The sequence below is a fragment of the Ornithorhynchus anatinus genome, chromosome 14 (genome assembly GCF_004115215.2).
Source record: "Ornithorhynchus anatinus isolate Pmale09 chromosome 14, mOrnAna1.pri.v4, whole genome shotgun sequence".
Lineage (NCBI taxonomy): Eukaryota > Metazoa > Chordata > Mammalia > Monotremata > Ornithorhynchidae > Ornithorhynchus > Ornithorhynchus anatinus.
This window is the reverse complement of record NC_041741.1, coordinates 45,655,099-45,677,893: the sequence shown is the minus strand read 5'-3', so window position 1 is coordinate 45,677,893 and position 22,795 is coordinate 45,655,099. Positions and strand designations below refer to the sequence as shown.

At 55.5% G+C, this 22,795-nt stretch overlaps 1 protein-coding gene across 1 annotated transcript; it reads right to left on the bottom strand.

Moving 5' to 3' along the window:
- On the bottom strand, positions 1 to 22,795 carry TAB1 (TGF-beta activated kinase 1 (MAP3K7) binding protein 1). Its single transcript, XM_029078600.1, has 11 exons — positions 22,743 to 22,795; positions 16,205 to 16,341; positions 14,075 to 14,228; positions 12,196 to 12,282; positions 11,628 to 11,766; positions 11,132 to 11,245; positions 8,452 to 8,563; positions 5,485 to 5,629; positions 3,005 to 3,227; positions 2,072 to 2,228; positions 1 to 669 (listed from the first exon to the last, which is right to left on the bottom strand). The coding sequence occupies exons 1-11, from the start codon at positions 22,773 to 22,775 to the stop codon at positions 462 to 464; spliced, it is 1,509 nt and encodes a 502-aa protein (XP_028934433.1). The 5' UTR covers positions 22,776 to 22,795; the 3' UTR covers positions 1 to 461.

Genomic DNA, 22,795 nt, shown 5'->3' with positions numbered 1-22,795 from the left:
GACATGCCCGCAGCCCCTCCGCTGCAGACCGCGACATTTATTCTGAGAAATGGAGGCATCGGCTGAAGCGCTCCATTTTCGAGGCGGGAGCCGCACTTCCCCACCCTGATCTGAAGTGACAGGTGAGATACAGGCCCCCGTGACACAGTCTGCGCTGACCTCCTTTTGGCAACATAAGGCTCGCTGCTGAGCTGATCCCCGGACCCGGGGAGTGTTACGGCTCGGGGGGCGGCGGGGGGAAACCCCATTTCCGGGAGTTGGGTCCCAGCTGCCCCGGGAAGCGTGGCAAGAGAGAAGAGGAGGCATCCCTGCCCACACGGTCACTCCCCAAGGCACCGGCTCAGTGGCCCACGGGGCCATCCGGTCTGCCCTCAGGGGGCCGCCGGGCCACACAGGGCGATTAATCTGCATCCCCGGGGGGACGGTTCTCTCTCGGTCTCTCTCTGGCGTCTCCGCGGACACTAAGGCACAGCCAGGGCCCCCTGCTCGGCGTGGTCCACGTTCCAGAGCCGGTAGAACTCGGCAAAGTCCACGTAGGGCTCCACGCGGCCGTCCTCGTCGGGCTGCAGGGAGTGGGAAGGGCGCGAGCGGAAGAGGCCCCCGTCAGAGCTCGAGCTGCTGCTCTGGGTGTGCGTGTTGGTCGACTGGAGGGTCATGGTCGGGCTCTGGCTGCGGGCGACAATGAGAGACGGGGGAAATCGACGGGGAATCCACGGCCCAATCCTGCCCCGACGCTGCGGCCAGCTGCGAGGTCCGGGAGCTTCGTCCTCCCGTAATGTCTCGCCAGGCTGCCCGCCCGTGAGTTACCCCATTGGGACGAGGAGGTGGGGGGAGGCCTGGGGGGGCCAGGACCAGCCTCCCCTCTAGCCGGGGAGAGCCAGCGGAGGGCTCAAGTGCTCTCTCCCCTCCCACGCAGCGGAGCCGGCGTCCAGGATTCCATCTCTGCCCCCCCGCCAGGCACCGGCCCCTCCCGGTCCCGGGGTCCGGTGGCACCTGAGGCCCCCCGGGCAGACAGGAGGGGCCCTCGGCTCTGGGGGCGGGCGGCTCGACACACGGGGCCTTTGTTAGGAGGGGGACGGGGCAAGGGCCCTGGGAGAAATCTCACCCCCGGCCCAGAGATCCCATCCCACCAGCGGGGTCCGCCGCGAGCTAGCCGGCGGCGAGCAACTCGCTTCACCGTGCGGCCGTCCCCCGAGGTGGGGGGGGGGGGACTGGCGAGGGAGGCCAAGGCCGGTGGTGGCCCGGGCCGAGCGGGGCGGCTCCGGGTGGGATCCCGTGAGGGAGGGAGAGAGCAGAATGCAGAAATCAGAGCCGCTCTCTGGCCGGGACCGGACTCCACGTTCCAGGCAGGGCGAGAGGCCGGACGGACGCAAAACCTGTCGGGCAGGTCTGCTCTTCTGAGGGGACTCTGCGCCTGCCTCGTGCTCCCCTGCTCACCAGGCCCTTGCCACATTGGCGTCTGCAAAGCGGTCGAGATCCTGCCTCGTGCTCCCCTGCTCACCAGGCCCTTGCCACATTGGCGTCTGCAAAGCGGTCGAGATTTTCCGGGGTACTTTTCCCCCAGAAGGCAGCAGCTCAAAGTCAGGAGGGGTCTGGACAACGCCACAGCAAACACGCCTGTGTGCGGGGCCTCAAATCTGGCCCGTAACTGTCACCCAGAGAGCACGGTTCCCCCCTCAAATGAATCAGAGGCCAGAAGGCTCTTAAATGGGTTTCCGCCCGATTTCTGAGGGAATGGGTGCAGGGGTGACTCCATAGCCAACTGACCGGTCGTGAATGTGGGAGCCATTTCCCCAGTGGAAGTATCAGCAGCAACGGTATTAAGCGCTCACTGTGTGCAGAGCGCTGGGAAAAAAAAAATACCCGGGTGACGGTGCTGCCCTTAATCTATTGGCCCCCAAGGGAAGTCGAGGGCGGCAGCTGCCCCGTTCTCCCTCCACCAGGCTCCACTGGAGTGCGGGACGGGCCGTGGGCTCCTTTCTTGTCGTTTATCTTAGTGGCCGTCTTCCCCGCTAGGCCGCGACCTCCCAAGCGCCGAGGAGGAGCCCGTTCGATGCTGACTGCTACTCACTTGGTGAGGGTGGGCGTGGCTTCGTCCAGAGTGGAAGCGCTGTGGGCGCCGTTGACCATCTGGCCCTGGGAGGGCATGACGAGGGACAGCGTCACGCTGGTCTTGCTTGTGCTCTGGGCGCTGGAGTACGGCACCGACACGGGATACACCCGTCCCCCTGCGGGGCACACGGAAAGGAATCGCGTGTCAGAGGCCCCCTGGGAGACCCCAGGCTTCAGGGGGTCTGAAGACGGGGCGGGGGGTGGTCAATCCCGGGGCTGAGCCGTGCCCGGGCGGCTCCGGCCCCGCCTCCCTGCTGGGATCATCGTCGGGAGACCACGGGCCCTGCCCCATCCAGCCCCGGGGCTCCCCTTACTGCTGGGTAAGTAGGATTCCCAAGGCAGGGAGTCCCAGTTTCCCTCCTCCACCCTCCCCCACCTCAACTCCACCCCTTGAAGACGGCGGACGCAACCGGCTTCCTTCTCGACATGCCCATGGAACCTCAAAATCGTGCCTGGGAGGGCGGGGAAGCAGGGAGTGGTCCCAGGAGGCCAGGATTAGGTACTAAGAATCAAGTTGTCTGGCTTGAAAGACAATTCTGGGGACGGCAGAACAACTTCTGCTTTCTCTGACCCTGCTGGATGCCCCACCGCCCCTCACCCCCGTCCCCCATCCCGCCTCGACGGATTCTGCAGGCTGTGACGGCTTGAGAACTCCCTGACTGATCTTGCCCGCCTGCCTGCCGAGACACGGGGGCAGGTTCATCGTGTTGGACACAGTCCCTATCCCTCATAGGGCTCACAGTCTTGATCCCCATTTTACAGATGAGGTAACTGAGACCCAGAGAAGGGAAGTCACTTGCCCAAGGTCACACAGCAGACAAGTTGCAGAGCCCGGATCAGACTCTCAGGCCCGCGCTCTATCGTGCGGAGGGGGCGGGGGGGCGGAACGTACCTGGGGCCGGGGTCAGCGCGGGCTGGCTCATCTCACCCAGCGGGTAGCCAAAGTTCCTCACCAGCAGGGTCATGTCCTCGTGGCGGGGGCAGAACCTGGAGCGCTCGCCCCCGCTGGCGAAGGTGTCGCCGTGGATCCGCTTCACCCGGTCCACCACCGCCTGGGCCACCGCGTCCAGGGAGGTCTGCTTGGCAAACTCCGTGTCTATCATCGCGGCGATCTCCTGGATTTGGGGGGAGGGCGCGAGGGGGGAGAGAGGGCCGACAGTCAGAGTCAGGGGCGGCTAAGAGCCGGCCGAGAGGCGGCCCGTCGTGTCCGGGGAGGGAGGTCTGCTTGGCAAGTGCGGCGTCACGGCGATCTCCTGGAACCGGGGTGGGGGGCAAAGGGGAAGAGAGGGGTGCGCGTCAGAGTCGGGGCCCTAGGTGGCCGAGAGACAGCCCACCGTGGCCGGCGAGAGCTGTTTGGCAAATACGGTGTCTATCCTCACAGCGATCTCTTGCAATTGGGGTGGGGAGGGTTGAGTCAGAGTGAGGTCCCAGCGCGGCCTAGAGCCGGCCCACCGTGGCCCAGGGGAAGGGAACCGGGGTCAGGCCGCTAAGGGACGAGCGACCAGCCAGCCGAGCAGGAGGTGGGAGGGAGGAAGGGAGGGAGCGAAGGAGGAAGGGAATGCCTACCCTGCCAACCCAGCCCTGTGAGGTCCTTGGCCCAAACCCAGCTCATGGCAGAACACAGCGTCAATGTGTCCAAATCGCAACGGCACCGGCTGCCGGGCCTGGCGTCCAGCACTCTTCTCTCACCAGGAGTTCAAAACCACCGGCGGCCGGCTGGATGACCTCGAGCGGGTCGCTAGCTCTCTGCCTCAGTTTCCTCATCGGTAAAATGGGGATTCGATACCCGTTCTCGCTCTTATTTACACTGTGAGCCTCCTGTGGGTCAGGGCCAGGGACTGTGTACGACCTGATGATCTTCTATCTACCCCAGCAGGCCTCAGCACATAGTAAGAGCTTAACAAGGATCATAAGTACCAGTATTACCTAGGCTTTGAACCCTTGGTTATTATTATTATCACCCCCTGCCCAAAATGAGGAAACTGAGGCTCGGTGAGAGATAAGCTGGCAGCCATACTGAGAACTCAGTTATTCTGAACCCCCGATCCAAAACCACCTCAGAAGATGGCTGTCTTTTTTTAAAAATGCTATTTGTTAAAAATAATAATGACGGTATTCGTTAAGCGTTTACCATCTGCCGGACACTGTACTATGTGCTGGGATGGATACGAGCAAATCAAGTTGGACACAGTCTCTGTCCTATTTGGGGCTCACAGTCTCAATCCCCATTTGACAGACGAGGTAACTGAGACACAGACATGTGAAGTGATTTGCCCAAGGTCACCCGGCAGATAAGAGGCAGGGCCGGGATTAGAACCCATGGCCTTCTAACTCCCAGGCCCGGGCTCCATCCGCTAAGCCACCCTGCTCCCCGTCACCGTACTAAGCGCTGCGGTAGATACAAGCTAATCAGGATGGACGCAATCCACGTCCCACGTGGGGCTCACAGTCTTAACCCCCGTTTTACAGATGAGGGACCCGAGGCCCAGAGGAATGAAGTGACTTGGCCTAAGTCACACAGCAGACTAGTAGCAGAGCTGCCTTGTCTTCATTTCCTCGAACTGCGCTGAGCACACGCCCAGAGCTGGGCCACACAGGAGCAGCCCGGCGCCCTGTCCCGTCCCATCCCATCCCTCCTCCCAGGATGCCCACGGGAACAGCACCCATCACCGGGGCAGGGGGGGTCCTCTCGGGGGAGGAAGGGCCCCGGCTTCCGTGTCCAGCCTCTCTCAGGCCCCTGGGCGACGCGCCTCCTACTCCCTGCCTCGAACCTCGACCCTGTGGGCCAGTGGGTCTTTTCAGGGGGTGGCGGTTCCCCGATATCTTCTGCAAGGCTGAGCACGGGCCGGGATAACACCAAAGACGTCTCGTGGCTGCACTTGAGATCCCCAGAGCAACGCCACCCACAAAGGACCGGGCCCCCATTTGCCGGGAGCCCTTAGGGTGTGAAAACCAGAGGCTCCAAGGGGCATCGGGTGGCTAGTGGAGAGAGCCTGGGCTTGGGACTCAGAAGGATCTGGGTTCTAATCCCAGCTCCGCCACTTGCCTGCTGTGGGACCTTGGGCAAGTCGCTTCACTTCCCTGGGCCTCAGTTCCCTCATCTGGAAAATGGGGATTAAGACCGTGAGCCCAGTCTGGGCCAGGGACTGCATCCGTCCCCGTTTGCCTGTACAGTGCCCGGCACGTAGTAAGCGCTTAACAAACACCACAGATATCATCATCATCCACCACCATCTGGCCCGGCCGTGTAGCCAACAGGAACCCGTGGGGGAGAGCCTACATCTCGGCTACCTTCTGACTTGGACAGACACGGGAGATGTTGGGGGCGGGGAGGGATGGGGGCGCACCCACGTCCGGCCGCGGCCGCCTCACCTGATTGGCCTGCCCGGGCCCATGGGCTGCTTCCAAAGCCTTGTAGAGCCCTTCGGACATCAATACCAGAAAGCCCGTCACCCCTTCCAGGGACTGACCTCCGTGAACTTCTGGCTCGGCGATGATCGGTTTGGACTTGGCAGAGCTGGGAGAGAAAGCCCGGGGAAAGGGTTTTTTAGCATTCTGGGCACACCCTGTCGCCCTGTGGGGTGGAAACGCTGCCCGTTCCCGGCACGGTGACGGTCGCCAGACGGGAGGGGAAACACAGAGAGACGGGGAGGGGGGATGGAGGAGGGAGGACGGCGGGAAGGGAAAGGACGCGGTTAACAAAGTAAGGAGCCAAGGTGCCACATTTCAGATCTACCGGAGCCCTTGGAGCTCACAGGCACGCCGGCTCCGGGTGCCCCGGTCCTGCTCTCTCTCCACTCCCCCAGTGTACGGAGGGAAAGAAGACAGGGCCAGCCATCTCGGGAGAGCCGGGCCCTCTCCTTCTCCTCCACCAGGCAGGTGGCACAGCACCAACGAACTCTCCGAGAGGCTAGGCAACCGGGCCGTCTTACTCTTCACCAAAATGTTAAGAGGACCTCGATGATGTCAGACAGACCTCAGAAAATTCAAAAATTCCACCTGGACGATAGGGATGTTTATTTGAAAGCAATCCAGATCCCGCTTATCTGGAAATCTGGAGGGATCGGGCAGAGGGTTTTTTTTAAAAAACAAGACCGCCAGGGCCCGCTGGTTTTACAGCAGAAGACCCCAAAGTCTCGCTCCTTAATTCTTGCTCTTGGAGCCGAAAAGCAGGACCAGATGGCCAGTGCCTTGGAACCAGCTGATTCGGGAGAAACGTTCAGGGAATTTTCTTGGCCGCGCTCTCCCCGGCTCCTCTCGAGCATCTTCTTTGTCGCCTGTGAACTCTTCCTATCCCTCTCTTCTGCCCCTTCCTTGCCCCACAGCTCATCATGCCAATTCTCTTTTCCTCCTAGTTTCTGCCAGTTTGGATTCCATTCTTTCGCGACTATCCCCTTCACCCCAACCGTCTCCTCTTCTCCTCCCGTGCCCCTTTTCGTCCACCGCTTCTGACGATGCCCTTCGTCCCTCCCCGCCTGCCTTCCTCTCTGTCCTCCCCTCCCTCCCAGTCCCCACGCCACCCCCCAGGCCCCTGGGGGACCCAGCACCCACTCGCTCCCCGGCACCACCCCCGCTCTCAGGGGGAGGGCGGGGAAATCTCCGGTGGTTGCCCATCCACCTCCGCACGGGATTCCTCCCCATCAGCTTTCAAACCCTCCACCGGCTCCCTACCTCCTACCGAACGCCGCTCATCTCCCACTGCAGCCCGGCACGCACACTTCGCTCCTTTAACGCCAACCCACTCTGCACCTCGATTTCGTCGATCTCGCCGCCGACCTCTCGGCCACGTCCTCCCTCTGACCCGGAACTCCCCCCTCCTTTGTAACCGACAGCCCGCCGCTCTCTCCACTCTCAAAGCCCTACTAATCTCACACCTCCTCCAGGAAGCCTTCCCCGACTACGTCCTCATTTCCCCACCCTATTCGTCTTCCCTTCTGCACTGCCTATGCATCTGGCCGTGAGCCCCTTGAGCGATCTGATACCCATCTCCAGTCCCATCGCGCTTATGTCCAGATCCTTAGGGTCTGCTGCTTCCCCTTCCCCTTCCTCTATCTGTTCCCCCAACTAAACCGTAAGCGCCTTGAGGACAGGGATCGTGAAGCAGCATGTCTTAGTGGAAAGAATTTGGGGCTGGGACTCAGAGGACCTGGGTTCTAACCCTGACTCTGCTGCTTCTCTGCTGTGTGACGCTGGGCAAGTCACTTCTCTGTGTCTCAGTTCCCTCATCTGCAAAATGGGGATTTCATGTCTGTTCTCCCTCCTACTCGGACTGTGAGACCCTTGTGGGATCTGATTATCTTGGATCTACCCTAAAGCTTAGTACGGTGATTGATACATACCAGGTGCTTCACAAATGCCACAATTATTATTCCTACTGCATTGTACCGCCGCACTTTCCTGAATATTTACTCTACAGTGTTCCGCAGACAGTAAGCACTCAATAAACCGTTGTCAACCGAATTTGTTAAGCGCTTGCTATGTGCCAGGCACGGTACTAAGGCGCCGGGGGTACATTCATCAGGTTGGACACAGGCCCTGTCCCACGTGGGCCTCGCAGTCTTATTTTACAGATGAGGTCACTGAGGCACAGGGAAGTAAAGTGACTTCTCCAAGGTCACACGGCAGACAAGTGGCAGAGCTGGGATTCGAACCCAGGCTCTTCTGATTGCGAGGATCCACTAGGCCATGCTGCTTCTCGTTTTCTCAATAAATACCGCCGACTGCCTGACTGGTGGATTGATTCCTGTAGCAGGAGGCTGAGGTTGTGGGTGGCCCCCAGGATTTCCCGGCTCCCACTTCCCGCCTCTGCACGAGCCTCTCCCAGACTCCCGACAAAACCAAAGTAGTGGCCGCTGTCCAGGGCGGGGCCGCAGGGAACCAGGGGAGACCCAGACCCAGACACACGTCCTGACACTAGAGCAGGTTCGGAGCCAGGGCGGGAGCGGCTATTCTTGATCCGGGGGCGGCCTGCCCATCCTCCTTCTGCCCCTCCCTCGTGGCTGTGCAGTCCTAGCGGCAGGGGGTCAGCCCCCTGCCATCGGGAACCCCGGGGCGCCACCCCCATCGGAGGGACGGGCTCAATCGCTCCATCAATCGATCGTATTTATTAAGCGCTTTCTGTGTGCAGAGCACCGTACTGAGCGCTTGGGAAAGTACAATGCTAAAAATAGTGACAATCCCCGCCCACAACAAGGTCACAGTCTAGAGGGCGGGCTCACGGTCTGTGGGGGAAGAGAATGGGCAGAAGCCGTTAAATGGGCCCCTCCTCGGGCTCTCGCTCAGGCCTGACCCCGGGGCCACCCGGCCTGGGCAGAGGCGGGGAACCGGCCCTCCGCTTACCTGAGCAGCTCGATGTCGCTGTAGCCGTACTTGACTTTATAATCCCCGATGCGCCGTGTGCTCTCCTGCCCACACAGGATGCCCACCTGCTTGATCTTCCCTGCATCCAAGCCTAGAGGGGAAACAGACAAAGAGTGAAACAGAACAACTCCTCTCTGGCCCCTATCTTTCTAAAAACGGTGACTTTTACGCACTTACTATGGGTCAAGCACTGGGGTAGATACAAGCTAATCGGGTTGGACAGAGTCCCTGTCCCACATGGGGCTCACGGTCTCAATTCCCATTTTAAAGCTGAGTTAACTGAGTCACGGGGAAATGAAATGACTTCCCCAAGGTCCCATAGCAGACGAGGGGAAGAGCCGGGATGAGAACCCAGTTCCTTCTGACTCCCAGGCCCGTTCTCTTTCCACTAGACACACTGCTCACCTATTCAGTGTTCACTGCTGACAGGAGGACAACATCTGCCCCGAAAAGAGGCGGGTCGGGGTGCGTTAGGTCCCGTAGAATAGGTGAGGGGCTGAAAAGGGGAAAAATGGGGAAAGGCTGACCCCCATCCCCCCACACCACACCCTCTGACACTCCCACCCAAAGCCCCCGGCAGAGAGCTGAATTTTTCATTAACCAGAAAGCTCCCCCAACCCACTTCCACGTGGCGGGGTGACCCTTCGGCATTTCGACAGTCACCCCAGTCCCGCAGCAACTCTGTACATCTCCTTACACGCTACTATTTCTTCCACCTCTACTTTTGTTATCATAAAGGTTCATGCCTACCAACTCTACTGAACTGTAATGAAAATGACAACTGTGGCATTTTTTAAGCACTTGCTATGTGCCAGCCACTGTACTAAACCCTAATCAGGTTGGACACAGTCCCTGTCTCACAAAGGGCTGACGGTCTTACTCCCCACTCCAGAGATGTCACCGAGGCGAAGAGAAATGACTTGCCCCAGGTTACACAGCATACAAGTAGAGGAGCCGGGATTAGAACTCAGGTCCTCTGACTCCCAAGTCTGTGCTCCTTCCGCTAGGCCACACTGCTTCTCAAGTTCTGTACTTTTCCGAGCGCTTAGTACACCGCTCTGCAGGCAGTAAGCGCTCAATAAACACCACTGATGATGGACTTACTCATCCTTCATGCTGAGCGAGGATGACAGTTCGGACTAGAACGCCCACCTCCCTGGTGGTTCTGTAGCCACGGATCGTGGCCCGGCCCGGGTCGTTTCACGATGAAGAAACCCAACTCGTTTGGACTGCCCGAGTGGATGCTCCTTTAGTTTCCTGATCACCTGAGCTGATCGTGGCGGCCCAATCGACATCTACCTCCTAGAGAAGCCACGTGGCCTTGTGGAAGGAACACAGATCGGGGAGTCGGCAGACCCGGGTTCCTATCTGGGCTCGGCCCCTTGCCCGCTGTCGGACCTTCGGCCAGTCTCTGGACTTCTCTGGGCCTCAGTCTCCTCATTGGTAAAATGGGGGTTCAATGCCTCTTCTCCCTTCCTCTTAGGCTGTGAGTCCCGTGTGGGGTAAGGGCTACTTTTGTCTGATTATTTTGCATCTACCCCAGTGCTTGGCACATAATAGTGCTAAGCAAACACCAGAATTATTATTATTATTCTGTCCCTTTTCCTCGCCTGTAGGTCTGTGTTGGCAGGTGATTCCTTCTGCGTTGAGCACCACCTGGGTGACCGAGGTCATATGCTCTTGGACCTCTGCTCCCCGAGAGCCCACCCCACCGGCTCACTTTAGGACGCTGGCAATCCAAGGTGGCCGACAAGTCACAGCCCTAATCCGGCTCTCCGCCTCACCCTTTCCCCGCAGCGGGTTGCATCCAGGCACGGGCTGGGCCCAGGGCACCGGAGAGTAACCCACCCTTTGAATGAAAAAGGGTGAGTGAGAAAACCTTATTGATCCCGGAGGGTCCCCCGAGAGATTTTAGAACTGCTCGACCGTAGACTCTGCCCAAGCGTCCAGCAGCAGCGGCTACTGGAGGCCGGAAATTGAAAGCAAGAGGCCCAACTCCACTGTCTCAACTACTCTTCCCCTTTTTTAATGTCTGTCTTCCCCAGGAGACTAGAAGCTCCCTGTGCCCAGGGATTGCATGTACCCACTCTGTTGTACTAGACTTTTCCAAGTGCTTAAAACAGTGCTGCGCACACCGGAAGTGCTCAAACGGTAAACTCTTTTTGGGCAGGGAACGTGTCTACCTACTCATAATGCACTCTCAGAAGCGAGTGCTCCGCACATGGTAAAAGCTCAAAAGATGACCCTGATTACCTGGTTTCTCCCCTTTCCTTCTCTGTAGGAAAGCCCACTGAATGGTACCTGAAATATCCAAACTACCCAAGTTGGGAGATTGACCAGATGACCTCGCCCCTTTATTGTGATAATTCCTGAGTGATTGGCTTTGCAACAACAGTTAAGAAGAGGCTCAGGGCAGAATTTCACTTGGCCGGCTCTCCTCCAGTATCGGGCAGTAGAAGCTCTCCAGGCCCTGAGGGCGGGTTAATTAACTATGCTAATTTTCGGGCCGAGGTCCTCTCTACTTGCCATCTCTGGAGGCGGTTAGTCCCACATTCGGCTTTGCCCCCCAGAGAGAACCCAGAAAGCGGAGAGGAGAGTGAGTTGAGTGGAGAGGGAGGTGTGAGGAGGGTCTGAAGTGGGGGGAGAGACAGCAGCGCACCCAGCTGGGAGAGGCGGAAGAGCTCGTCCTCGTTCTCGGCGGTGTGGTCCACGCTGAGCTGCGTCACCTGCAGCCCGTCCACTGTGGACTTGCAGAGCAGCGCACGGTTGGTACCTGCGGCGGGGGAGACGACAGAGCGGCTGAGAGGGAGGGGCGGGGGTCAGAGAGAAGGATAACCGTTGGGTGGGTCGGGGGAGCGGGCCGGGACCCAACAAACCACAGCAATGGCCTCTCCGACAGGGATGGGAGATGGACCTCACCACATGGCTAGCTGGAATGACCCCCCCTCTGGACCCTTCCCGGAGCCATCGCCTCTACCCCACTCCTCTCGGCCCCGGCCTTCTCCAGGGTATTTTCGCTCCCAGCCCGACTTCCGAAAGGCGGTGTTGGAAGGTCTCGCGGCCCAAAGGGGCCGCCCGGTAGCCTCCGCCCCTCTCCCGCACCCCGGGGTCACCTCCCTCCCGGACCCCCGGCCCTCCCGCGGCCGGAAACGCACCTACATTGGCGATGTACAGCTTGTTGTTGAGGATGACGGCGACGATGGCGGTGGCCCCTCCGGAGATCTCCCTCTCTACCGCCTTCAGCCTCTCCACTATCTTCTGGAACTGAGGCGGGAGCTGGTACTGGGGGACGCCCTGGAACACAGGATCCAGCCCATGGGCCTGAGGCCACCCCACTTTGCCTCAGGGAGACCGGAGCGGGAACTCCAAGGCCTGGGGGTGGGCCAGGTGACCACCGTCGCCTCTTCCCCCCTCACTCAGAGTACCCCAGTCAGGAAATGCCTTCCCGTGCAAGTCGGTCTTGATCTCCAGATGAGTGGGAGAGTCTGGTGAAGCACAAAACACTTGTTGGACTCCCTCCCCCAGAAGCCAGATTATAAAATTTTTTCCCGTTGGGCCACAGAAAGCCCACCACGTGAAAACACCCTCCCTCATGGGCCCGGCCCACGGCCCCGAGAGAGTCGTGGGTGACCCCCGGGTCAAAGAGCCTCTACGGCTTCCTCCCGATGGGGCCGGGGCCATCCTTCTCTCTGAAGGGTGGGTGAGGGGAGAGGGCGGCGTTACCTCTGGGAGCTGAGACTGGAGGCTGGCCTTCTCTGCCAAAGTGTCATCGATGGACTCCAGGAAGCTCCTCTCTACAACATCGAAAGCCTGGGTGGGGCGGGGCAGGGAGAAACAATTAGGTAAAGGCAAGGGAAGGGAGTGGAAGGGATGAGGCTAGTAGGAAACAAAGGAATTTACATTCCTACAAAGCCCTTTCTTCCCACTCTCCAGAGTTTTCCATCGCCCCACAGGGCACTCTGGTAAAGGCTTTTGCGGTCTCAACTCCTCCGGTGCTGAAAATTAAAGATCCCTGCCAAATCAGTGAAGCAGGGTGGCCTAACGGATGAAACACAGGGCTGGGTGTCAGAAGAAGCTGGGGTCTAATCCCGGCTCTGCCACCTGTCTGTCTTGTGACTTTGGCCAAGTCACTTCACTGCTCTGGGTCTCAGTTCCCTCATCTGTAAAATGGGGATTAAGACGGTGAGCCCCACAAAGGACAGGGACTGTGTCCAACCTGATTAGCTTGTATCTAACCCAGGGTTTAGGACGGTGCGTGGCACATCGTAAGCGCTTTACAAATACCATCAAGAAAAAAAAGAGCGAAACCTCTCAGTCATAAATCATTAGTAATTACTGAGCTCCTGGAGGCAGGGCACTATATTGAGCACTAGGAAGATGCAATATAATCAGGAGACATGATCCTGGCCCTTAGGGACGGTCTACCGGGGAAACGGATTCCAAGATAAACCACAGGAAGGGGGAAGCGATAGACTGTAAGCTCCTTGTGGACAGGGAAGAGGTCTACCAAATCTGTTGTACTGTACTCTCCCAAGCACTGTGCACACGGTAAGCGCTCAACAAATGCCACTGACAGATTATAAAGCTATGGATGCAAGTGCTCCAGGTGCGCGGAGGGAACTGGAGGTGCCCAAGTGGTGAAGTGCCCTTACTAAATGAAGGGGAGAAGACTTGAGTCAGGGGAGGCCTACTGGAAGAGAAGTGATTTCTAAAAGGCCTTTGAAGATGGGAAGGGCGTTGGTCTGTCTGGACTCCCATTGGGGCAGCCAGGGCAGCAGCTCCAGGGGCTCAATCAATCAACGCTATTTACTGAGCACTTACCGCGTGCACAGCACTGGACTAAACACTTGGAAGAGTCCGATTCAACAGAGTCGGCAGATACGTTCCTGGCCCGCAATAGCTCACAGTCTAGAGGGAGGCTCAAAGAGACCACACTTCGCAGTAGAGGTTGAGATGTCCTGAAGAACCGAGGAGCCCCTACCATAATAGGCAGCTTTCCAAACTCCTGGGATTCTGGAATTGGGCCTGAGAGCACGCACCCCGGCTGCCGCTGGGAAAAACAGCCCCAGGATCTTCCTGCTGGCCCTCCGCCCCCTTTCCGTTTTCCTATTCCCTGATGCTGAAGGAGAGTTGGGGGCACGAAACTCATCCGGAATTTGTCCCTTTGCTGGTCCCGACCCCAAAGGAAAAGGAACTGGCGAATGCAGCGGCTGCAGCAATCGCAGCAGCCGTCTCTGCCCACCGGGAAGGAGAGCGGGAAGGAGAGGGACCGGGTTGCTTGCTGAGAAGGTTCAACCCCACAGGAAGCTCCCTTAAAGGCAGATGGCACCTCCCATTATCCTAAGACGTTCCAAATTCCTTCTTCTTTAGCCTTCCCGGCCCAAATTCCTCTTTCCCCAGGACATAGCCCCTCTTCATCCCTTGGAACGACTCTCGGTCCCAAGAGAGCCGAAGGCGGTCCTTTGGGGGCCGGTTAACGGCCCTCCCGGGAGCCAGGGAGAACCCAGGACGCTTCTCCTCCTCTGGCAGGGAGAGATCTCCGGGCACAACCAAACGAGCTCGGGGAAAAGGGGCTGGGAGCCGGGGAGCTCGGGGCCGCTACCTGCAGCAACACCCGCTTCACGTCGGCTTCGCTGTGGTCCCAGTGCAGCTGACCCAGCAGCAGCTCCGCTGACAGCCGCTGGCTGACAAAGTTGGTCACCCGGTTGCCGTCGTAGCCGTTGAAGATGCCGTAGACGAAGCAGTTGTTCTCGCTCCTGGTGGAAAGAGCGGAGAGGAGGGCTGAGGTCGGACGGGAGAAGAGAGGGGAAACAGCGTGGCCTAGTGAGAGAGCACGGGCCTGGGAGTCAGAGGATCTGCGCTCTGATCCCGGCTATGCCACCTGCCCGCTGTGTCACCTTGGACAAATCACTTCACTCCTCGGGCCTTCAGTTACCTCATCTGGAAAATGGGGATTAAGACGGTGAGCCCTATGTGGGACATGGACTGTGTCCTACTTGACGGTCTTGAATCTACACCAGTGCTTAGTACAATGCCTGGCACACAGTAAGTGCTTCACACACACCAAAAAAAAAAAAAAGCCCCAAAACTTAACTTCTCTGTGCCTCAGTTACCTCATCTGTAAAATGGGAATGAAAACTGGGAGCCTCACGTGCGACAGGGACCGTGTCCAACCTGGTTAGCTCTGCCCCAGCGCTCAGTACAGTGTTTGCCACATAATAACCACTTAACTGGTACCAATAATAATCATCATCAAAGGAGAACATTTAGCCCACTGTCCTCAAGAAGTTTATAATGTAATGGGGAGCCAAGAAGGCAACGATTAATCACAAATCATAGGTGCAGGGAAAGAATACCGCTGCCAATTATTGAGAGCAGGAGTATGGATGAATAAATATTCAATTAATTCAGTCATATTTACTGAGCGTTTACTGTTTGCACAGCACTAGAGAAAATAGTTCCGGTAGGTTATGGTAGGCCGAGATATACGTCAGTGTTAAGGACTGGTTCAGACATAAGCGTTCCTGGGGTGTTTCGTAGTGATACAATCTGTAAAGGTGGAGGATGTAGGTTTTCAGGTGGGCTTTGAAGATGGAATGAGCATTGGACCATCAGATTTGAACAGGAAAGCTTTTCCAATCAATCACTGGTATTTATTGAGCGCTGTTTTGCTGAACGCTGACCTAAGCACTTGGGAAAGTACTATACAACAGAAAGATGGTAGGTACGATCCCGGCCCACAGGGAGCTTGCAGTCTAAAGGGTTCCAGGCTGGAGGGAGCGGGGTGAGCGAGGGATCAACAGGGAAGGAGATGAGAAGGCGGCACAAGAAGGTGGCTGGTTTCAGAGGAATGAAGAGTGTGAGCTGGGGTGTGGTTGCAGAAGGGAGTGGATAACTCAGAGGGGCAAGAGGGGGAAAGAAGGCGAGGAGTTCGATTTTAGACACGTCGAGTTAAATGTCCCGGCGGGATTTCCGGGCGGAGGGATCCCTGTGGCCGAAGGAACTGGGAGATTGCTGAGGAGGTGAGAAGCCAGGGCTGGCGAGGTAGATCTGGGGGAAGGATGTCTGAAGTCATGTGAGAGGTAGAGCTCTCTGAGGTGGACAGGGAGGGGAGAAAGCGGGGAGGGTTAGGGTTAGAGGTAGGGGATCCAAATGGCATTCTTGAGGGACTCCACCATAACCATTTCTATGTGCAGTCATTCTGTTTTTAACTGTACCTTTTAAGGGCTTACTATGTGCCGGGCACTGTACTGAACACCGGGGTAGATACCAGATAATTGGGACAAACACAGACCCTGTCCCACACAAGGCTCCCAGTCTGAGGAGGAGGGAGGAGGATTTTATCCCCATTTTAATAATAATAATGTTGGCATTTGTTAAGTGCTTTCTATGTGCAGAGCACTGTTCTAAGCGCTGGGAGAGATACAGGGTAATCAGGTTGTCCCACGTGAGGCTCACAGTCTTCATCCCATTTTCCAGATGAGGTCACTGGGGCATAGAGAAGTGAAGTGACTTGCCCACAGTCACACAGCTGACAAGCGGCAGAGCCGGGATTCGAACCTATGACCTCCGACTCCCAAGCCCGTGCTCTTTCCACTGAGCCACGCTGCTTCCTGGGATGACGTAGGCGAGCGAGCTGGCCCCGGGCCACCGCTGAGGATCCCCGGATGGTCCAACCCCCGGCTCCCGCCACCCCTCTCCTGCCTCGGTCCCCTCGGCCCTCTTCTCTCACCTAAACTTCAGCCAGTTGTCCTCCAACGGGTGGCTCTCCGTCCCCTTGCCGTCCGCTGCGTAGGTTCGGTTGGGAGTGGAGCCAACTCCAGAGAGCTGACAGAGGGGCAGATCATCTGTCCAGCTTGGCTGCTGCTCCTGGAGAGAGATGAGAGAGGCAGAGACACAGAGAGAGCACACTGAACCACTTCTGCCTCCACAGTCCAGACCCAGGCTAATCCCCCTTCCCCCAGACCCCGGCCGGCCCACTTAGTCCTCCACACAAAACAATCCTTCTTCCCCTTTCGCAAACAAAGCCCCTTTCTGTGCCGGGGAGACCGCAGACCAGACGCTGCATTTTTCCCGACCAGGTCATGTTCTTTCAAAGCACCCCCATGTTGCAAGCTGAACTCACGGGAAGGTCTGCGAGTGAATGCTAAGAAACCAGTAAATGCAAGATTCCCAAACAAAGGGTGAGGCAGCGGAGTGCGTCACAGAACACACAGGAGGGGGGCAGAAAAAAGAAAATCGGGAACACACACACTCGAAAAATCTCTCAACATGGAAAGAATTGAAAAAATGAACAGGCCTTCTCGTTGACCTCGGGACTTAGAGACAGCAGAGTTCTCACAATTCACACAGTGCTCACCACTCGCCTCTAGATTTTAACACAAAACACCGATCCATTGATAGAAAGACGCTGTAGACGGTAAGCTCCTTGCAGGCAGGGAATGTGTCTGTTTATTGTTATATTGTACTCTCCCAAGTGCTTAGTACAGTGCTTTGCACACAGTAAGCATTCAATAAATACGACTGAATTGAAAAAAAATTTTTTCAATTTTTGTTAAGGCTTTACTTAAAAATGAAGGTCAAACGTCTCAGCCGGGAAACGAATGCCTCTATTAGAAGAAAAATATCATTTGTAAAATCAAGGGGAATTTTGTCGAGTTTAATCCTCCACCAGAAGTGACGTGGTTTTGTACAGCGGGATCATTTTTTAACTGGGCCTGTCCACAGGTTGTTCATCCTTGATATTCTTTTGTGCATGAAAAAGATTCATTTTTCAAAGTGGGTCTTGTAACTGAAAATGGGAGAGGAGAAAATCTGCCCCTTATCCCGAGGAAGGTGAAAACTAGTCAATTTAAAACATGGGACCGTTCCCCTAGGTAGCCACAATTCTAGCCTGTAAGCTCAGGGTGGGCAGGAAAAATGTCTACCAACCCTGTTGTATTTTCGTCCTCTCCTGAGGTTTAACTGCAGTCCTCTGCAAAAAGTAAGAGCTCAATAAAAATCAGTGATGATGAGAGAGCCTGTAAGTTTCACCGCAAAAGGGGACATGTGGTGGTTTGTAAATAAGGACTGCTTGTTTGCCTGGGGCCTGGTGGTTCCAGGACTAGCCTGCCTTCCCAAAGGAAGAACTAATCATTTAGTTGTCTTGGTTTGTTGACTCTGTTGCTGGTTGTTCGCAGTCCTTTGTGCTCTTATTTTTTTCTCTGTTTACCCCCATATGTACTCAGGGCAAGACAGGGACAATATCTTCTCCCTCAACACCGTGGCACTTGAGTCGGCAATTTATTTATTTATATTAATGTCTGTCTCCCCCTCTGTACACTGTAAGCAGTGTGGGTCGGTGGAAAGAGCCCGGGCTTGGGAGTCAGAGGTCAGCCACTCTGCCACTTGTCAGCCGGGTGACTGTGGGCAAGTCACTTCACTGGGTCTCAGTTACCTCATCTGTAAAATGGGGGTTAACTGTGAGACTCATGTGAGCCTCATGTGGGACAACCTGATTACCCTACATCTACACCAGGTCTTAGAACAGTGCTCGGCACATAGTAAGCACTTAACAAATACCAAAAAAAAAAAAGCTCGTTGTGGGCAGGGAATGTGTCTACTCTGCTAAATTGTACTCTCCAAAGTAATCAGTACAGTGCAAAAAGCACTCAATAAATACGATCGATTGATTTCAGAACACTGAACTAGTCCCTGGGAGGGCGTAAATACGCACGGGGGAATTAGAAACGCCCTGTCTCTCAGGGGACTTGTTTTACTGCCTTTTTTCCTCCACCCCAAAGCTTTAGGGATCTTTAGAACACTCCATCCTTCACCCTGAAGCCATTCGCACCCGCTAAACCCCTTCACCCTCCTCGCTAGGGTACCCCCAAAAGCATTCAGTCCCCTGTATGACTACTCCTCTCTTAATAATAATAATGAAGGTATTTGTTAAGCGCTTACTATGTGCAAAGCACTGTTCTAAGCGCTGGGGAGGATACAAGGTGAGCAGGTTGTCCCATGTGGGGCAACTTGTCAGCAGCTGAGCCGGGATTTGAACCCATGACCTCTGACTCCCAAGCCCCGGCTCTTTCCACTGAGCCACGCTGTTTCTCTTCACATGGCCTCAGCAGGTTTGGAAGCACTGTTCCTTTCTCATACTCTTCGCCTGCGGCCACCCCTCTAACTTGGTGGGGACTTTGAATTTTTTCAGCATCTACGTTTTAATGAAACTGTAGAATCACGGGGCTGGGTAGGATCCTAAGGGGGAGCCAGTCTGCACCGAGACCTAAACCGGAGAGACTCTACCCCGAGTTCGAATGGGCCAAAAGGAGAAGACTGCCCAACTCAATTAATCAACCCCTTCTGTGTTTAACGAACCTCACTGTCAGCACGTGACCATTTACGTATCACAGTCGGGCATCTTCATTAATTAACAATCAAAACTGGGGTGGATACAAGACAATAATCAGGTCAGACACAATCCCTGTCCCACCTGAGGTTTCCAGTCTAAGGGGGAGGGAAAATAGATATTTAACCTCCAGCCTACAGATGAGGAAATGGAGACGCAGAGAAGTTAAGTGACTAGCCCAAAGTCACACGGCAGGCAAGTGGCGGAGGCGGGATTAGAACCCAGATAACTTGACTTCCACGCCTGATCTTTCCAGTTTCTTCATTACTTATTTCTGTCTCCCCTTAAACGCTCCTGCTGCAGTTCACCGTTTCTCTTATTCTCTTCTCCGTGAAGGACACTGCCAGAAACTTTCCTTGGGCATAATAACCATTCATTTAGAGTAGCTGAAAGATCAAGTCAACCTGCAGTTCCTTTCTCCAGAAGGTAAGGCGGGGAGAGTGTCTTCTACTATACTTCTTCTATAATATGCTCCTATTGGCCTCCTGTGTGATCAAATCGATCAGTGGTATAATAATAAAGTTGGTATTTGTTAAGCGCTTACTATGTGCAGAGCACTGTACTGAGCGCTTGGAAAAGGACACTATAAAAGACACATTCCCGAGTTTACAGTCTAGAGGGGGAAACTACGGAACACAACGCATCTCGCACCACACCCACAAAAATGAGTACAGAAACACACGCCCTAGGCCAAGATGCACACACTTCCACAACAGAGAGCATCCAAATTGCACTTTCCAAGCACTTGGTACAGTGCTCTGCACAAAGTAAGCACTAAATAAATACAACTGAATTAATGAATCCACACACACACCCCCTCACTGACACTTCCACAAATCATCCACGCACACCCCCAACACCACCTCCGTAACAAAAACCATCCACACATACCCCCCTCACCGACACCTCCAAAACATAAATCATCCAACCACACACCCCTCACTGACCCTTCCACAACACAAATGGCTCAGTGGAAAGAGCCCGGGCTTTGGAGTCAGAGGTCATGGGTTCGAATCCCGGCTCGGCCACTTGTCAGCCGTGTGACCGGGCAAGTCACTTAACTTCTCTGCGCCTCAGTTACCTCATCTGGAAAATGGGGATTAAGACTGTGAGCCCCACGTGGGACAACCTGATTCCCCTGTGTCTACCCCAGCGCTTAGAACAGTGCTCTGTACATAGTAAGCGCTTAACAAATACCAACATTATTATTATTATTATTACCCCTCGACACCTCCATAAAAAAAAAATCCACACACACTCCCGTCACCGACACCTCCACAACATAAATCATCCACATACACACACCCCCACTGACACTTCTACAGCACAAAGCATCCACACCCACCCTCCTCACTTCCACCTCCACAACACAAAGCATCCACACCCACCCCCCTCACCTCCACCTCCACATCACAAAGCATCCACACCCACCCCCCTCACCTCCACCTCCACAACACAAAGCATCCACACACACTCTCCTCCACTATTTCCACAACACAAAGCATCCACACCCACCCTCCTCACCTCCACAACACAAAGCATCCACACCCCCCCCACACACTGACATTTCCACAACACAAAGCATCCACACCCACCCCCCTCACCTCCACCTCCCCAACACAAAGCATCCAAACACATCCCCCTCACCTCCATAACACAAAGCATCCACATACCCCTCACTGACACTTCCACAACAAAAATCACTCACACCACCCCCCATCTCCACCTCCATTACACAAAGCATCCACATACACACCCCTCACCTCCACAACACAAAGCATCTACACCCACCCACCCCCCACACTTCCACAAGACCAAGCATCCACACCCACCTCCCTCACCTCCACATCAGAAAGCATCCACCTCCCCCCCACCTCCACCTCCACAACACAAAGCAACCACACACACACCCCATAACCTCCACCTACACAACAGACAACACACACACACACATGCCCAGCCCGTAAAATGCCCAGATGCCCTGAGAAGCAGCGTGCCTTAGTGGCAAGGGCCAGGGCTTGGGAGTCAGAGGACGTGGGTTCTAATCCCGGCTCCGCCACTCGTCTGCTGTGTGACCTCGGGCGAGCCCCTTCACTCCTCTGGGCCTCAGTTCCCTCATCTGTGAAATAGGGATGAAGACTGGGAGCCCCATGGGGGACAACTTGATCACCTTGTTTCCCCCCAGCGCTTAATAATAATAATAATAATGATGTTGGTATTTGTTAAGTGCTTACTATGTGCATAGCACTGTTCTAAGTGCTCACAGTCTTAATCCCCATTTTACAGGTGAGGTCACTGAGGCACAGAGAAGTTAAGTGACTTGCCCACAGTCACACAGCTAAGTAGCAGAACCAGGATTCGAACCCTTTACCTCTGACTCCAAACCGCATGCTCTTTCCACTGAGCCACGCTGAGAACAGTGCTTGGCACAAAGTAAGTGCAGCATGGCTCAGTGGAAGGAGTCCAGGCTTAGGAGTCAGAGGTCGTGGGTTCTAATCCCGGTTTGTCAGCTGTGTGACTTTGGGCAGGTCACCTCACTTCTCTGGGCCTCAGTTGCCTCATCTGTCAAATGGGGATGAAGCCTGGGAGCCCCACGAAGGACAACCTGATTCCCTTGTATCTACCCCAGCGCTTAGAACAATGCCTGGCACATAATAAGCACTTGCAAATATTATTATTAATAATAATAACCCCCATTTTAGAGATGAAGTTCCTGAGGCATATAAAAGTGAAGTGACTTCTCTGACGGCTGGTATAAGAGCAGCAGCGTTTAGAACAGTGCCTGGCACATAGTAAGCGCTTAACAAATGCCATCATCATTATTAATCCCCATTTTAGAGATGAGGTTACTGAGGCACAGAAAAGTGAAGTGACTTCACTGACGGCTGGGATAAGAGCAGCAGCACTTAGAACAGTGCCTGGCACATAGTAGGTGCTTAACAAATGCCATCATCATTATTATTATATTATTAATCCCCGTTTTAGAGATGAGGTTACTGAGGCACAGAAAAATGAAGTGACTTCACTGACGGCTGGGATAAGAGCAGCAGCGCTTAGAACAGTGCCTGGCACATAGTAGGTGCTTAACAAATACCATCATCATTATTATTATTATTATTAATCCCCGTTTTAGAGATGAGGTTACTGAGGCACAGAAAAGTGACTTCACTGACGGCTGGGGTAAGAGCAACAGCGCTTAGAACAGTGCCTGGCACATAGTAGGTGCTTAACAAATGCCATCATTATTATTATTATTATTATTAATCCCCGTTTTAGAGATGTTACTGAGGCAGAGAAAAGTGAAGTGACTTCACTGACGGCTGGGGTAAGAGCAGCAGCGCTTAGAACAGTGCTTGGCACATAGTAAGCGCTTAACAAATACCAAATTATTATTATGAATAAAAAACACCATCATTATTATCATTATGATGAGGAGGATGCACCTTCCTCCTTTTATGGTGATAATGTCTTGTTTATGTCTGTCTCCCCCGATTAGACTGTGGGCCCGTCATTGGGCAGGGATTGTCTCTATCTGTTACCCAATTGTCCATTCCAAGCGCTTAGCACAGTGCTCTGCACAGAGCAAGCGCTCAATAAATACGATTGAATGAATGAATGCAGCTTCCAGGCCGCGCGCAGGCGCACGCGGTTAAGGTTCGCAGTGCGCATGCGCCGGCGGCCGGCTGGCGGGAAGGGTCGCGCATGCGCCAAGCGCGCCCCCGCCTCCTGGGGAAAAGGACCGGCCCGTGGCGGCGTCCCCGAAGCCGGAGGCGCGGCGATTGCCTTCTGATGAAAAAGTTACCCTCCGCTCCTATGCGGAGACTCCCCCCCGCCCCCCCTCCGGACCCGGGAAGCGCCGGCCGGCGGGGTTTTTCCTCACACTCTGCAGCAGGCTCCTCCGCTGCGCCGCCATCTTGGAGAGCACCCCGCGGA